The sequence below is a fragment of the Vulpes vulpes genome, chromosome 8 (genome assembly GCF_048418805.1).
Source record: "Vulpes vulpes isolate BD-2025 chromosome 8, VulVul3, whole genome shotgun sequence".
In the NCBI taxonomy this organism is placed as follows: domain Eukaryota; kingdom Metazoa; phylum Chordata; class Mammalia; order Carnivora; family Canidae; genus Vulpes; species Vulpes vulpes.
This window is the reverse complement of record NC_132787.1, coordinates 20,469,113-20,485,601: the sequence shown is the minus strand read 5'-3', so window position 1 is coordinate 20,485,601 and position 16,489 is coordinate 20,469,113. Positions and strand designations below refer to the sequence as shown.

General features: G+C 40.6%; 1 protein-coding gene across 2 annotated transcripts in view; it reads right to left on the bottom strand.

Moving 5' to 3' along the window:
• Positions 1-15,925, bottom strand: part of TM7SF3 (transmembrane 7 superfamily member 3) — a 37,350-nt gene extending 21,425 nt beyond the window's left edge. Inside the window, exons 1-4 of one of the 2 annotated variants that reach the window (XM_072765720.1) lie at positions 15,707-15,866; positions 13,754-13,925; positions 5,001-5,149; positions 964-1,114 (exon numbers count right to left, since the gene is read on the bottom strand). In XM_072765720.1, the coding sequence (XP_072621821.1) occupies positions 964-1,042 (79 nt within the window). In that variant the 5' untranslated portion in view covers positions 1,043-1,114; positions 5,001-5,149; positions 13,754-13,925; positions 15,707-15,866. Of the gene's footprint in view, positions 1-963; positions 1,115-5,000; positions 5,150-13,753; positions 13,926-15,706 lie in introns of both variants that reach the window. The other variant, XM_025995066.2, reaches the window with a different exon arrangement.
• Positions 15,926-16,489: the final 564 nt, after the last annotated feature.

The following is a 16,489-nucleotide window of genomic DNA, read 5'->3' as shown; positions in this document are numbered from 1 at the left end:
GTTAGCATCGCCGAGATACAGTGCCTGATACGGGGTAGGCACTATGAAAGCATCTGCTATTATTTTTCCCCTTAAATCTCTAAGTTCATGCCTGGACCATCTTACTTACTTCTATGGCTTTTACACAGAACCTTTCGGGCGGACATCTAACCTCGGGTCTCTACTCCACACCCTTAAACTCCCTCCCTACTACACATTTCCATCCAGATTTCCTATGAGCATTTCAGATTCATGGTGTCTTGAAGTCACAATCTACCCCATCCCAACTGCCTAAACTGTCCAGTACCACAACTCTATCTCAATCCTATTTTGCATCACTATCTCCTAGTAGCCCAAATGGGAAGCCTACGCTCCTCCCTTGTATAATCCATGATCATTGGCCATTGTGTCTCATCAATGCTACCTCCCAAACACCTTCTCACTCTGAGCCCTTAAAGGTACACAGAGTCTTGACCTTGCTATGCCCTCTCCAAACCACTCCCCACACTGCTTCTAGAGTTAACTTTCTGACAGATGAAATGCATACCATTCCTCCGCTTAAAAACTCTTTATGCTCCTTCAGAGTAGAATGCAAACCTCAAATTATATACAAGGCCCTTCATGCTCTGGCTCCAGCCACACCCACCATTCTGCCATTCTCCAAATACTCTCCATTCTTCTTCCATGCCTTCCTTGGCCTAGAATAACCAGCTAAAAGTGTTAAGGACTGTTTCTTGCCTTTCTGTTACTGCTTCTCCAAAGGCTCCTTAAATTTTTCTTGAATTAAGGACTACATTCTCCTATACCCCTACCTGAGCTTTTAATCATCACACAATTCTTTGGCTCCCTCACTGCTAAAATCTTTGATTCAATATATCATACTTGCAATAAACACTTTTAAAAGGATTATACTTTCCCCTGAATTTTCATGAATAAGTTCCACATTCTGGAGAGTTAATAGGGAGTTGAAGACAGAAAGGTTACCTCTTTCAGAGTAGGAGAGTGGAATGGCCATGTTTTGGACAGGCTTAGAATCTAAAGTCTCCAAGTACCAAGTGCACATACTTTCCTCTGGTCTAAGAATGAAAACCAGTCCTTTGTCAGTGCCTGTTCCTGAAGTATTGGGAAGGAGAGTCTGCAATAAGATAGAAAAGAGTCATCATGAATAGGGAGTTGAGCAAAATATCTCAACCATTTAGTGCTGCCTTCAGCCCAGGGCATGATCCTGGAAACCCAGGATCGAGTCCCACGTCGGGCTCCCTGCGTGGAGCCTACTTCTCCCTCTGCCTGTGTCTCTGCCTCTCTCTCTCTCTGTGTGTCTCTCATGAATAAATAAAATCTTAAAAAAAAATCCAAGCTGGATCTACTATGCATGTCCTATTCCAAGCCTTCTCAAAACAAGAAGGAAGAAACACAGACCTTCCTTATAAAGAATTCTTTTCATCTCTACCTGCAGGGACCCATGCATACACATGGAAGAACTAGTTAAATATATGACCTTTGATAGGAAGAGCAGATGCACGGTGAAATTTCAAAGTTTTTCAATTCCCCAAATTAAGATTTACTATGTCAAGAACTAAGACTGTCAAATAACAAAACAATTCAGTAAAGAATCTGGTGTCCTTTATTCAAGGAAAACAACACAAGATTAGGGGAGTACAGTACCTTATAAGCAGTGAAGAAGTACCTGAGGGATTTGAGGCAAAAAGTAAGTTTCATAGTGTAGAAGAAGCAAAACAGAAACAGGGGATGATTGGCTAGGAGGTCAGGAATTTCCTTATAAGGAAGACAGTCCTATTCTCTTAGAGCTAAGCAAACTAGAGCAGAGTTGGAGGATGGAGGAAGGTGACTGTCATGTTAGATTTCCTTGACAGGCGTTACCCATAAGTGCAAGCTGACTCAGGTGTAAATAGATCCATGAACTGGGCCAGGCCACTAAGGCAGCCTCCATCTTGTAAGTCCAATATATAAATTAACTTTAGCACTACGGGGTCGCCTGGGTGGCTCAGTTGCTTAACCATCCGTCTTCCCCACAGGTCCTGATCTCCAGGTCCTGGGATCAAGCCCAGCATCAGGCTTCCTGCTGAGCAGGAAGCAGACTTCCTGCTTCTCCCTCTCTCTCCCTCTGCCCCTCCCCACCACTCATTTCTCAAATAAATAAAATCTTTAAAATACAAATAAACTTATAAAAAATAAACTTGTAAAAAAAAAAAAAAACTTTATCACTATGAAAGCAAAAACATGATCCCTGCCCCTAAAGAATTCAGCTTCTGGAAAGTTTTTTTTTTTTTTTTTTTAATGAGCTATAATCAACATATAAATTACACATACAGAATATCATTTGATAAGTTTTGATATACGCAGACACTTATGAAGCCATCATCACAATCAGGATAGTAAGCAAACTTAGTCTCTTCTCACTCCTTTCTAATCCTCCCTCACACCCCTCCACTCCTTCATCCCCTAATGCCATCCATTTGGAAAACTTTTTGAATTACAAAATACTAAGTTAAGAGATAGTAGATTCAGAGTGTTTTCTTAAAGCTAAGGAAACGGGAAGAAAAAAACACCAGATGGGCTTCAATTTGACATGCGTAAGGGAAAATGATTCAAATACTAAATGACCCAGTGCAGTGTCAACAGTTTCAAAGAACCAAGTGCTATGATAACCCAAAAAACCAAAGTGCCATGCTTCTTCTAGAAGGGTAGAAGAAACAGGAACTGCTCTCTTCACATAGACCACTCATTTCTAGATCTATGTGCAATTCTGGTCATCTTCTCAGTAGTATAAATACAGTGAGAAGTAAGGGCAGCCCAAGAAAGAAACATTATTATAAGTCGGGATAACTAAGATCCGCCTTGCATGAAAAGTGAGGCCCAACATGCTGTTCATTCAGGCCACTTCAGTCACAGTAGTTTTGTCAACATTCCAAGCTCTGTTTCCTCCAATGTAAAAACATGCATTATAAGTACTTTGTTGAACTGTTGTAAGAATTAAATTAATTATATGGAAAACTAAATACTAACTAGAAGCCCCACAGGCTCAATGAGTTTCCAGAGGTCTCCATGAAATTATACAAATGTACCCATACAGTGTGATGGGTGTAGAGTTTCCAATTTTAGCAGATTCAAAGTCTATGGCCCCAGGAGAGCTTAAGAACAACTAACCTTGCAGCCCCTAGTAGGCATGCAAAAAATATAAATGCCTTTTTCCAATCCTTTCTCTTCCTTCAAATGCTGTCTTCCCTGGGATGTTCTGAAGGTAATCATCTGTGTAGCATTTTATTAGGTCTTCTATGTAAGGGCATGAATAGCAAGTTTCTTTCTAAATTTAGTGCTAGAAAAAAAGGTTGGCTTCCCTGAGAAACTAGCATGGTTTTTCCTTCTAAAAAAGATATTTAACATGCTTTGATTTCTGCTCAGGCTGCAAAGAACTCAGACAAAATCTGAGTGGGGGTCATAAACACTGTTAACTCTTGAAATTAACAAAATGCATTCCTTCCTCTTCCTTGATCAAACTCTTCCATTTCTAGTCTACTAAATTACCAAACACACAATTTCAAAATTCATGGTAGGCGCAGGAAGGCAAGAATAAAAACATGCAAAACATTTAGTTTGAAAGATAATATGACCAATGCCTATAGAATATATATGAATTGGGGGATCTCTGGATGGCTCAGTGGTTTAGCACCTGCCTTCAGCCTAGAGCGTGATTCTGGAGCCCTGGGATCGAATCCTGCATTGGGCTCCCTATGTGGAGCCTGTCTCTCCCTCTGCCTGTGTCTCTCATGAATAAATAAACAAAATCTTTAAAAAAAAAAAAAAAGAATATATATGAATTGGACTAAGACTAAGCAATATGAATTGCTTTGTTTAGCAAATTCCAGAGTATTAAAAGACAGGCTTATAACAAGATAGGCCGAGGACAAATAAAGAGCAGCATGACTTCATACAGAGTGAAATTCATTTATTAGTCTAAGGGGTCATATAGGCCGAATATAAATAGATTTATAAAAGGTTACTATAAATGGCAGATTCTTAATAGGTTAAGCTAATCCAGGGCATCTGAAAAACTTCCCAAAGGTGAGGTTGAGGTTGAAGGGGTTAGTGATGATCTCTAAAATAAGAATCTTGGGCAGCCCAGTGGCTCAGCGGTTTAGAGTTGCCTTCAGCCCAGGGCATGATCCTGGAGACCCAGGACCAAGTCACGTCAGGCTCCCTGTGTGGAGCCTGCTTCTCCCTCTGCCTGTGTCTCTGCCTCTCTCTCTCTCTCTGTCTCTCGTGAATAAATAAATAAAATCTTAAAAAAATAAAATAAAATAGAGTCTTAAACACAGGAGGCTGAGCACAGGGCTAAACGACCTGAATTTTGGGCTTCTTTTGTTTCCATGAGACTTCACAAATAAAGGTGATCCTGCAAGGGTCTTAGTAAACTTAGTAAATACTATATGGCTGAACAATGATGGAAACCCAATAAATAATATTCAAAGGTAAAAGTCATTAAGGACCCAGCAGAGTAAGAAAACAAGATAAAAATCATAAGCTTAAAGCTTAACTGCAGCCAGGAGAATTTGGTAGAGGCTACTTTCCCTCCAGATTCAGCACTCTCTCACCCCTTCTTTAAGTAAGAGGTCCCCACACTCAAGAAAGGCCTTACACATTTACCTCTTAGCCAGTCTAAACCACTACCTTGACAGGATCCAATCTTGACTTTTTTCTTTTAAGGACATAATGTCAAACATAAAGAGGCATCAAATTGAAAATGTTTCTACTGGGATCCCTGGGTGGCGCAGCGGTTTAACACCTGCCTTTGGCCCAGGGCGCGATCCTGGAGACCCAGGATCGAATCCCACATCGGGCTCCCGGTGCATGGAGCCTGCTTCTCCCTCTGCCCCTCTCTCTCTCTCTCTCTCTCTCTGTGAGTATCATAAATAAATAAAATTAAAAAAAAAATGTTTCTACTAAATACAAGATCCCAAAACATGGAACTGGTGTTTACAGAAATAATTTTTCATACTTACGTGAGAGAAAGAAACTGTTGTATTCTGATATTGTGAGTGAATTTGGAAAATAACGAAAGAGACATTGCTTGAAATATGACGCAAAATGGCGTCCTCTGGCCTGTTGAGCTCGAAGTATCTAAACTTCCCTATGGAAAATTCAAGAACACCTGTAATGGGAGAAACATTTCACTGTAACATTTGTACTTGTAATATCAATTTGTAGAAATCACAGACACAGCATACGTGTGCTAATTTAATCCTCAGAAAAAGCTGGGGAGATATATATTATTACTGCCCCTACTTTACTGATGAGGACAATTAAGCTTAAGGAGCTTAAGGAGTAAATAGTGGAACGGAGCACTAAAAATGTAAGAAAAGTATTTCAAAAGATGCAAACAATACTTAAAGTGCTCAAGATGTCCAAGATGCCAGAAACATTCCCCACTGCAAGCAGCCATAACAATTCCATTCAAAACAGACCCAGGGGCAGTGCCCGGCTGGCTCAGTCAGTAAAGCATGTGACTCTTGGTCTCAGCGTCATGAGTTCAAGTCCCAAATATGGCTTAAAGTTTACTTACAATTTTTTTTTTTTTTTTTATTAAAAAGAGACAAAACAGAAGTGCCTCGGTGGCTCAGTCAGTTGAGCATCTGCCTTCTTTCGGCTCAGGTCATGATCTCGGAGTCCTGAGACTGAGCCCCACATCTGGTTCCCCACTCAGTTTGGAGTCTGCTTCTCCTGCTCCCTCTGCCCCTCCCTCCATTCTCTCTCTCAAATAAAAAAAAAAATAAAATCTTTAAAAACAAACAAATGCAGGATGCCTGGGTGGCTCAGGGCATGATCCTGGAATCCTGGGATTGAGTCTCACATCAGGTTCCTGCATGGAACCTGCTTCTCCCTCTGCCTGTGTCTCTGCGTCTGTGTGTGTCTCTCATGAATAAATAAATAAAATCTTTAAAAAAAATAAAAACAAACAAAAAGAGAGGCCCTGAATTTCAGGATTTAACAACCCTAAGGAAGTACTAAAAATTGTGAGTACACTCTAATTAAAAACAGAACTTGATCTAGTAAATTCTGAAGTCAGCTCAGGCCATAGGGATACAGGGTGCTTCAATTTTATCCCACCAATTACTAGCTGTGCTATTTTAGGCAGGTTATCTAATTCCCTTAAAGCTCAATTTCTTCATTTGTCAAATGGGACTATCTTACCTAGCTTGCAAAGTTAAGGTGCCATCAACACTGACAAAAATCTAGAGTGCCCATACTAGGTACTTTACATACAGTCATGAACCATAGGCATTCTGGAAAAAGGAGCTTTTTGTTTAAGGACCAAGTCCAGAGTCCACACTATTTTATAATTTTTTTTAAGGATTTAATTTATTTATTCATGAGAGACACACACAGAGAGAGGCAGAGACAAAGCAGGCTCCCCGAGAGGAGCCCAATGCGGGACTCATCCCAGGACCCTGGGATCACGCCCTGAGCCAAAAGCAGATGCTCACCACTGAGCCACCCAGGTGCCAAGTCCACACTAGTTTTGCAGCACCTCACGTAGGCCTTCCTCATTTGTCTTGTTGTCTTGCCTCCTCTTGTGTTTCACTCAACCACTCACTGTGTCCTTCTCCTAGCTGCACCTGGTTCTTTCTTTCATCAACCTAATTCTCAAACATTCCACTAAACAGGTTGCTTTTACTTGTGTGGTCCTGGACGCCCATCCCATCCTCTACCCTATAGTCAGCATCTCTCTGCAAAAATAGCAGAGGAGCTCCCAGTCATTACATAAGCAGTCAGGGGGAGGGGTGGGTATTTCAACTCTACAAATAGAAAAAAAGACTTAAATTTAATAAAGATGAAACAGAGTTAATGAGGTAAATTATAAGTCACCAGAGTCCCACTGTGCAACTATTGTCGTTTTATTTTAGAATGAAGTTAAGAGTCAGTGGGTGGTAAAGGAAAACACTCTAGACATTAAACAATTTCAAACTCACTTTTATGTACTATTTCCCAAATAGGCTAATTTTCAATACTCTTTTTTTTTTTTAAAACACAAGTATTCCAGCTAGATGATTTAAAAAAAAGGGGGGGGGGGACTATCAACAATGGCTAACCAAGAAAGCCAAGCAGAACATATAAATAATGCTAGCCTGAGATCAAAGGTTATTCTGTATAAATTCCCCAAACCTTGTGCTGTTATATTAGCTTCATAATTTTTTTATAATTGATAGAAAAAAAGTTACTGGTGGCTATGGTTTATTTCTAAAACTCCAGGGAAAATTTTAATAGTGCTAACAATGACAAATGAAGATGGTATATTTCCTATTTATGTAAGCAGAAACACATTTTAAGTTTAATGTAGAACAAAACTCTAGCCAGAGTAAAATAAAAATATTAGGAAGTATTTAATAGAATCTAGAAAGGGAAGTCTAGAAAATGTGAGGGAGATTTTTTTCCTATTTATAAAGAAAACATTTTTACATTTTCCAGGCCTTCCCATCATTATGATTATTTTATTAGGAAATCAAATTATACATAAAATTAAGTGGGTCTCAGGAAATGGCACTAAAAAATGTAGCACATATTATAATTTACTTTTGGTCCCATCTTCTGTCTTCCAAGTCTTTTAAAAATATCCACAAATTCTAGTTTGTCAAACTAAGAGTAGTATGTTTGTTTTCCTAGGAACTATCTGGATTTCCATCCTTTTTAACTGTTCAAAGCAACCAACTAATATTTTATTTTGCTTTTTTTAAATTCCAATGTAGTTAACATACAGTATAATATTATTTTTTTTAAAGATTTTATTTATTTATTCATGAGAGACACAGAGAGAGGCAGAGACACAGGCAGAGGGAGAAGCAGGCTCCATGCAGGGAGCCCGATATGGGACTCGATCCCAGGACTACAAGACTACACTCTGCGGGGGAAGGCAGGTGCCAAACCACTGAGCTACCCAGGGATCCCAACTTACCTTACAATATAATATTAGCTTCAAGTAAGGCACTCAGTTTATTTACCAGCTGCCTTTTCTAGTTACATTTTCAGTCTTTCATTTTTCTTTTTTTCCCCTTCTTTCCTCCTTTTCTCTATTTTACATATATCTATGAAGTACCTGTTCTGCCTATTGGGTACTGTGATCAAAACTGGGACGGGTAAATTCATAAATGTTATCCAAGGTTTCTGTAATGCTCACTAAATTTGCCCTTAAGTATACCTTAGAAACTGTTCAGGTAATCTATGTTTGTCCCCCGTTACACAGGCCTTAAATCATAACTCTACCCAAAAGCTTTAAAAACTCTGAAACAGCGATACCTGGGTGGCTCAGCTGTTGAGCATCTGCCTTTGGCCGAGGGCGTGATCCCGGAGCCTGGGATCGAGTCCTGCATCAGGCTCCCTGCGCAGAGCCTACTTCTTCCTCTACCTGTGTCTCTGCCTCTCTCTCTGTATCTCTCATGAATAAATTAATTAAATCTTAAAAAAAAAAAAAAAAAGGCCCTGGAAGAGATTAAAGTTATCAACTAGCAGAGTCTTGGTGTAAAGATTTTCTTAACCTTTCCTTAACCTATCACACAGGGTTGTGAAAATAAATCGCAGTCAGAAATACTTTGAGAACCAAAACGTACAGCGTTTTAAAAAGACAGTAAGAGGGATCCCTGGGTGGCTCAGCGGTTTAGTGTCTGCCTTCCACTCAGGGTGTGATCCTGGAGACCTGGGATCGAGTCCCATGTCGGGCTCCCTGCATGGAGCCTGCTTCTCCCTCTGCCTGTGTCTCTGCCTCTCTCTCTCTCTTTCAGTGTCTCTCATGAATAAATAAATACAATCTTAAAAAAAATAAGAGAGAATCATAAAATATATTATTAAACAACTGATAAGGTAAGTAGGGGAGTACTGAAAGCAGGTATCACTGTGAGTATAGCTTAAGAGATTTTTCTATATACATTTCACTGTTAATCAAATTTTTATAATGATGGTGAAATGTTCTTATCAGAAAGATGCACATTTTGAAAAAAAAAAAAAAAAACTCCATTCTTAATGTCCCTAAAACAGATTCTACCTCAAGTCTTCATCTCAAATTTATAAGAATAGCAACACACCCTAGACAAAATGATAACACTCTCCTAACACTTTTGTCACTTGTTTTGTTCTTCCCTTAAAATGGTACTATCTTTCCAGATAATATATAACCTTTATTACAAAAAAGAAATGTAGACAAAATTATTTCCTACAGCAAATATACTGTTCAGAAATAATCACTATTAACAGTTTGGTATACATCTTTTAGGACTTAGGCAGATACCATAATGAGTATTTCTACATACATGGAAAAATGTAAATATGTTTGCTATAGCCCATTGAACAGGTCCTAGATATCTCTGCATATCAACAGAAATAATTCAAGCTTTACCATTTTAAAAATTATATAATATTCCATTCTGTAAGTAACCATAATTATTCAACAAATCCCCTACTGGGGAACATATAGGCTGTTACCATTTCAGCATAAAAAATAAGAAATAGTTGTCTTTGTGAAAAAGTCTTCTAGAAAGCATATATATTTATCAGGTGGTAAAACCTGTATGAGAAGGTTTTTGCTGTTACAGTGTAACAGATCACTTTTGACCCTAAATGATTAAACTACCTAAGAAGTCTTTTTCTCATTAAGAAAATTAGAAATGAAAACAAATAGTCCGTGTGAAAATATATAATGATCAGGATCAGAACATTAAGTTACAGCCTCTGCTTCTGACTTTAAGAAAAACAACTGGCTACAACTTTCCCTTATTACTTCCTGGATTTTCAGAAGCTAAGGAAAGATGACATCTCACTAACCCCCTTTCCCAAATACCTGTAGTAGGAACGTGACAGATGCAAAGATAATAAAAGAGACACTGTATTCCTGATTTAAAAATCTGATCACTTGACAAAGTACGTAGGGATATTAAAAGCAGGTGCCTCTGGGGGTGTATTGTTTTTAAGCTTTTATTTATTTGAAAGAAAGAGCTCCAGAGAGCACGAGCAGGGGGAGGTTCCCTACTGAGCAGAGAGCCCTATGTGGGGCTCAATCCCAGGACCCTGGGATAATGACCTGAACTGAAGGCAGACGTTTAACCAACTGAGCCACCTAGGCGCCCTATGGTGTATTTTAAATGGTTTCTTTTTTTTTCTTTCTTTTTTTTTTTTTTTTTTGCACATTTCCTTATTTCTCAAATTTTCTATAGAACTTATAAGGTATTGGGATGCCTGGGTGGCTCAGCAGTTGAGCATGTCTTTTGCAGAGGGTGTGATTTTGGGTTTCTAGGATCCAGTCCCACTTCAGGCTCCCGTGCAGGGAGCCTGCTTCTCCCTCTGCCTCTCTCTCTGTATATGGTGTCATTATTAGAAGGAAATTCTTATACAGAATGGTGATTATCCACCCTGGCTGCGCATTACAATTATCTGGAGATGCTTCTTAGAAACTATTGCTGCCTGGGTCCCTATCCAACTGGTTAAATAAAAATCCAAAGGATTAGGGTCTAAGTGTCAGTTAAAAAACATTTACTGAAATAACATTCATACAGAGAAATGCACAAAGTGTACACTGTCAGGTTAAGAAAGAACATTCTAGGGATCCCTGGGTGGCGCAGCGGTTTGGCGCCTGCCTTTGGCCCAGGGCGCGATCCTGGAGACCTGGGATCGAATCCCATGTCGGGCTCCCGGTGCACGGAGCCTGCTTCTCCCTCTGCCTGTGTCTCTGCCTCTCTCTCTCTCTGTGACTATCATAAGTAAATTAAAAAAATAAATAAATAATAAAAAAGAAAGAACATTCTACCATTTTAGAGGTTTTTGTGGTCCTTTCCAATCACTAAGTATTCCCTCCTGCCTAGAGACACCACAATCCTAACTTCAAACCCCAACGATGGGCTTTGCCTACTTACGAAATTTAAGTGGTATCATACAGGATGAATTCTTTTGTTTGTTTTTTGAAGATTTTATCCCTCCATTCATGAAAGACAGAGAGAGAGAAAGAGAGAGACAGAGAGACAGAGAGACAGGCAGAGGAAGAAGCAGGCTCCATGCAGGAAGCCCGATATGGGACTCAATCCTGGGTCTCCAGGATCACACCCCGGGCCGAAGGCAGGCGCCAAACCGCTGAGCCACCCGGGCTGCCCAGATGAATTCTTTTGTATTTAGCTTTTTAAAAATCAATATCATACCTGTGAAATTCATCCAAGCTACTGTCACCATGACTTACTCATCTTTACAGCTGCATACTTCATAAAAGGAATATACCACAATTTATCTATTCTTCTGTTAATCAACATTTGGATTACTTCTAGTTTGAAGTTATTATGAATAACTCCAAATTTTTTTTTTGTATATGTCTTTTGGCGAGCATATGTACACATTTCTTTTGGGTAGAAGCCAAGAGTAGAACCATCAGGTAACAGGGTATACTTATGTTCTGCTTTAGGAGATACTGCCTAACAGTTATTTATCCTCACTTGGTTTTGTCAGTTTACACACCTATTAACTCATGGAAAAGTATTCCAGCTGCCCAACTATCTCACCAACACTTTGTATCATCAGTGTCTCTGTTGGGTGCATAGTAGTATCTCACTGTGATTTCAATTTGCATCTCCCTAATTATTAAAGATGTTAAGAATATCTTTTGTTTATTGGCTACTTGGATACTTTCCTGGTAAAAGGGTCTATGTTCAAGACTTTGGCCCACTCTAAACACAGACTGTCCTGAATTTTAGTTCTTTAAACATCATGGATGTGAGCATTCTGTCCTTAAATCTTCTCCCATTCTTGTAGCTCATCTTTTCCCTCTCTCATTACCTTTAACAGAAGTTTTCATTTTAATGTAGTCAAATTTCTTGAGTTTTTCTTTTATGCTTAGTCCTTTTTGTGTCATTCTAACCCAATCTTTGCCAACATATTCTAAGATCATAAGAACACATTCCCCATGTTAACTTTCTAGACCTTTGTTTTACTTGAGACATTTAAGTTTAAAATCAATCTAAAATTGGTTTTCATATAGGGTATGAGACAGGGGGTCAAGGTTCATGTTTCCGTACGTATATCCAGTTGACACAGCAGCCGTTATTGAAAATACCACCATTTCCCTTCTACTCTGCAATTCTAGTTGTCACATAAGTGACCATGTGTTGGTTTGTTTCTGGAATCTTAATTGTAATCCAGTGGTATATTCATTTAACCTAACACCAATACTACATTGTCTTCATTTCTGCCCCAAATTTGTTTTCTCTTCAAGACTGTCTTGACTATTTTAGCCAGTTTTCATTTCCATATATATTTTAGAAAGCAGCTTGTCAATTTACACACACACACACAAAGCTGCCAGGAATCTGACTGGGATGGCAATGAAAGTATTATTTTAGGGAGAAATGATATCTTTATAACATAAAATTTTCTAATTTATGTAATTAGTCTAATTTTCTAATTTATGACTGAAATAACCTTCTGCTTATTTAGCTTCTCAATTTATCTCAAGAATGTATGTTTTTTTTTCTGTAGAAATCTTTACATAGTCCATTATAATTACTCCTAAATATTCTATGTTTAGAAAATAGATTTCTCTATTTTCTCTTTTAAATTTCTAGTTGTCTCTTCACCAACTTGCCTTTTTAAAAAGTTCTCCAGGTGATTCTAATGTTCAGTCAGGTCTGAGAATTCCTAACTCAACGTTTGATGAATTAGGAAAGGATAAATATATTTTTTCCTATTCTTGGTCATCCTTAACCTAACTTCCGTGTGAAAATCCTTTGGCAGTATTACCTTGGCAGTCTATTAGCCACTTCACAATTTTTATAGAAGATTGCATATTCACCAAACCAGTTGTGGTTTGACTCTTGGCTATGCAGGGCTTTGTTATATTTGACACACTGGTGTCTAGTACAGTACCAGTCACACAGCTGCCACATAGAAAAGGTTTGGTGAATGATGGTTGAACTTTATGACCTCTGGGCCTCAGTCTCCCCAGGTGAAATGGAGGTCATGTACTTCATACATCATTTGGCTGTTGAAATATAAAATAGGAAAAAAAATTCTTAACTGTCCAATGCTACACAATAAAGTAGCATTATTAACTTCCTGTAGCTTTCCAGGACTTCAGAGACTCATCTCGTTATTAAAAAAAAAGAAGTCAGGCATTCTATATGGCCCTACAAATAAACTAGAAGAGAGAAAAGGATTATACATGCCCAATATGTCCATCATAAACATCATAACGAGAAAGAGACTTCCATGGAGCAACACGGAAAAATATTAAAAATCAAGACTTTAACAGTATAGTCTGGCTATGTGCATTTAATTTCAACTTATAAAAACAGACACAGCAAGAGAAGACATGTATCCAAAATATATCCTGAAGAAGTTAACAGGCCATCTGGAAAGGGATTCACTTTATGAGGCATAATTAGATCTTATGACTTTGTGAGTGGGAAGGAAAAAGCACATCAAATGATACTGCAGACAAATGGCTAACATGGATACATAGCACTGAGGCTATGGCTCTCCTCTACAAAACAATGGCTCTGCTTTTTCTGCCAAAGATATTTTTTGCCATCTGACCCATAGCCAGGCACTCTCAGGTATTTTTCATACCCTTCCTCCATTCCTACCCAGAGTCATTTTTCTTTCCAATAATTTCTTTCTAAGAGCTGCCCAAACCTAATCTTTCCCTTTTCTTTCCCAATCAGATCCTAAACTTGAACCTTAAAATTATCCAGCTCTATTTTGGTGTTTTTGTTTTGTTTTTACTAAAATTTACCTGTTTATGCTTTGATACAACCAAATTCTAGATCTGGGAAAATTAAGTCTTCATAATTCTCTTCAGATCAACTATTAAAAACAAAAGCAGTTCAGATACTTAAGCTGGCCGGCATTCAGTTGGCCTCGTCATTTCTCATTTATATCTTAGGAGTTTTCATTAACCCTAAAAGCTAAAAGGAAACAGAAATGTACACATTATCTTTCGCATACTTTTAAAAGAGATCACTTACAAGGAACCACACAAATGGCCTGCTACCTTAAATTTACTACCCGCAATAATACAAATACTAGAAGGCCCACATGATATTCTGCTCAACTCCAATTACTATGTAATTCCATGTAAAGTATTGAATACAAATGCAAAGAATGACATATTAAATACAAAAGTACAGAACTAGAACAGATGTGGCTCACAGCCCTCCTGATTCAAGAGCCATGATCAACCACAAACTGAACCTTTCAAATTCTTCACCAGTTTCAATGGAGATAGCAGGATGCCTGGTAGGCTCAGTCTGCTGAGTGCCCTCCTCTTGGTTTCTGCTCAGGTCATGATCTCAATAGGGAGCATGCTCGGGATTCTCTCTTCCTCTCCCTCTGCCCCTCCCCCTTCACGCTCACTCGCTCATGCTCTGATCTTTAAAAAATAAAATGAGAATAGCATCACCATTACCTCCCTCATGAGAATTCACAGAATTAAGTGTAACACACCATACTAAGTAAAATATTCTTATTGGAGAGCAGCTTTGTTGAAGTAGAAGGACTATGAAAATTAAAATTGCAGCAAGACACACTTGGGTTCAATATCCTCTGTGCCCCTATTAACAGTTCACCCATGTAATGAGCATCATCTAGGGCCTCAGCTTCATCCTCTGGCAAGTGAGGAGGATAATCCTCTCCTAGAGCTGTGAGGATTAGATAACAATGCCAGGGAAAGCACCTGGCAGTTACTGCACACAGTGAAATGTCAGTGCCCTATTATTATCGAGGCTATTTTTCTGCAAATATATAACTGCCCTTTTCAGCCTTAAGTCCTGGGCAATGATTCTATGATTCAGTTTGCACAAGAGCTTTTCTCAGATGAGCAGTTAGGAACACAACCACATTATTCAGAAAATACATTGGTTCAGAACTACAACTGGTCTCTTAAGCTCAAAACGAACGTGATTAACCTCATGGAAAAGCACATGATTATCATCAGCCTAGCACAATTATTGCTTCTTTACGGTTTATATTAACAAATCACGAGCTATTACTAAAACGCATTCACCGAGCACATGACCTATACTATCCAAAGTCCCATTCTGGGTTCACTTTTCCTTTCAAACTCCGTAGAGCGTTTAACCAATTTGAAAAGCATCAAGATTCTGGAGCGTAAAGAACCGCAGCAGTTTGGAGGAACATTATTAATAAAGTCCTTAGTTCTGCACCGAGCCTCACTGTTGAGTCTCAGACATACCAGTTGAGAGCAAAAGGGTGTTTTATTTTTTTTAAGATTTTATTCATGAGACACAGAACGCGAGAGAGAGAGAGAGAGAGAGAGAGAGGCAGAGACACAGGCAGAGGGAGAAGCAGGCTCCATGCAGGGAGCCCGATGTGGGACTCGATCCTGGGTCTCCTGGATCACAACCTGGGCAAGGCAGTGCTAAACCACTGAGCCAACCGGGCTGCCCCAAAAAGGGTGTTTTAATACGTTAAATTCAACCTACAAACACATGGCTGCTACCTAAGAGAGATTAAAAACGTGCCTGCACAGGAGGGTTCCTTAACCTTTCCCAACTCCTCCGCCTAAATTAGGAGGCTGATGGAGAGGCCTCCTGAGCAATGAGTTTCCTACAGCAGGAAAGGACCTTGGTCCAGTCCCGCCGGATCCGAACTCACCACCTGCCCCGCGACCCCGCCAGAAACGCAAGCCTGACGCGAGGCTGCAGAGGCGCGGCGTCCCTAACCTTACCCTCGCTGGCATTCCCGACGGTCTCGGCGCCACCGGCCACGCCGGGCTCGGACGCCAGCACCGCCAGCACCAGCAGCCGAAGGAGCCCCATGGCAGCCAGCGCCCGGCCCCGCAGCCTCGCCCGCGCTAGCCCGGGGCGCTCGCGCCGGCTCCCATCCCTGGCCAGGCGCCCCCGCCGCACACCTGCCCGCCCCGCAGCGCCCGCCCAGGGGTTTCCTGTTCCGGCCCAAACCCCGCAGCCCCGCTCCGCGCCTCTCCCCGCCCCCTTTACGTCACCGCCGCGGGTCCCCGCCCCCCAGCCCGCGCCACCGGGGAGCACCCGGGAGCGGCTCCAGCCCGCGCGCGCCTCCTCCCGGCGCCCCCGCGGGGTCGCTGAGCGCCGCGCCGCCCGGAGTCTTCGCGGGCCCGCGCGCGTCGGTGGGGGGGGGCGGGGGGGCGAGGGACCCCAGGAAGTTCTGTGATGTAACCTCCACTTCTCACTTTTGTACCTTTACCACTTACGAAAACCACCGTAACCTTCTGTTGCGGCCTAACGTCTGCACGCTCCTGTGGCCGCGTTTAACTGCCCTTTGCAAAAAGGAAGACTGCGCATCCTGACCTCGAAACCCACCCGCAAATGCGGGGGGCGGGGGTGGGGGGGGTGGGGGGTGGATTTTAGTTCTATAGTGACGAGCTCCCCATATAAAGATAGAGTTTCATTTTCTCCTAGCAAATATCCTCGAAGACTCAAGACCTTAACCCAGCTTCCTCTCTCCAATTTTACACCTGTAGGCCACGTGGCGG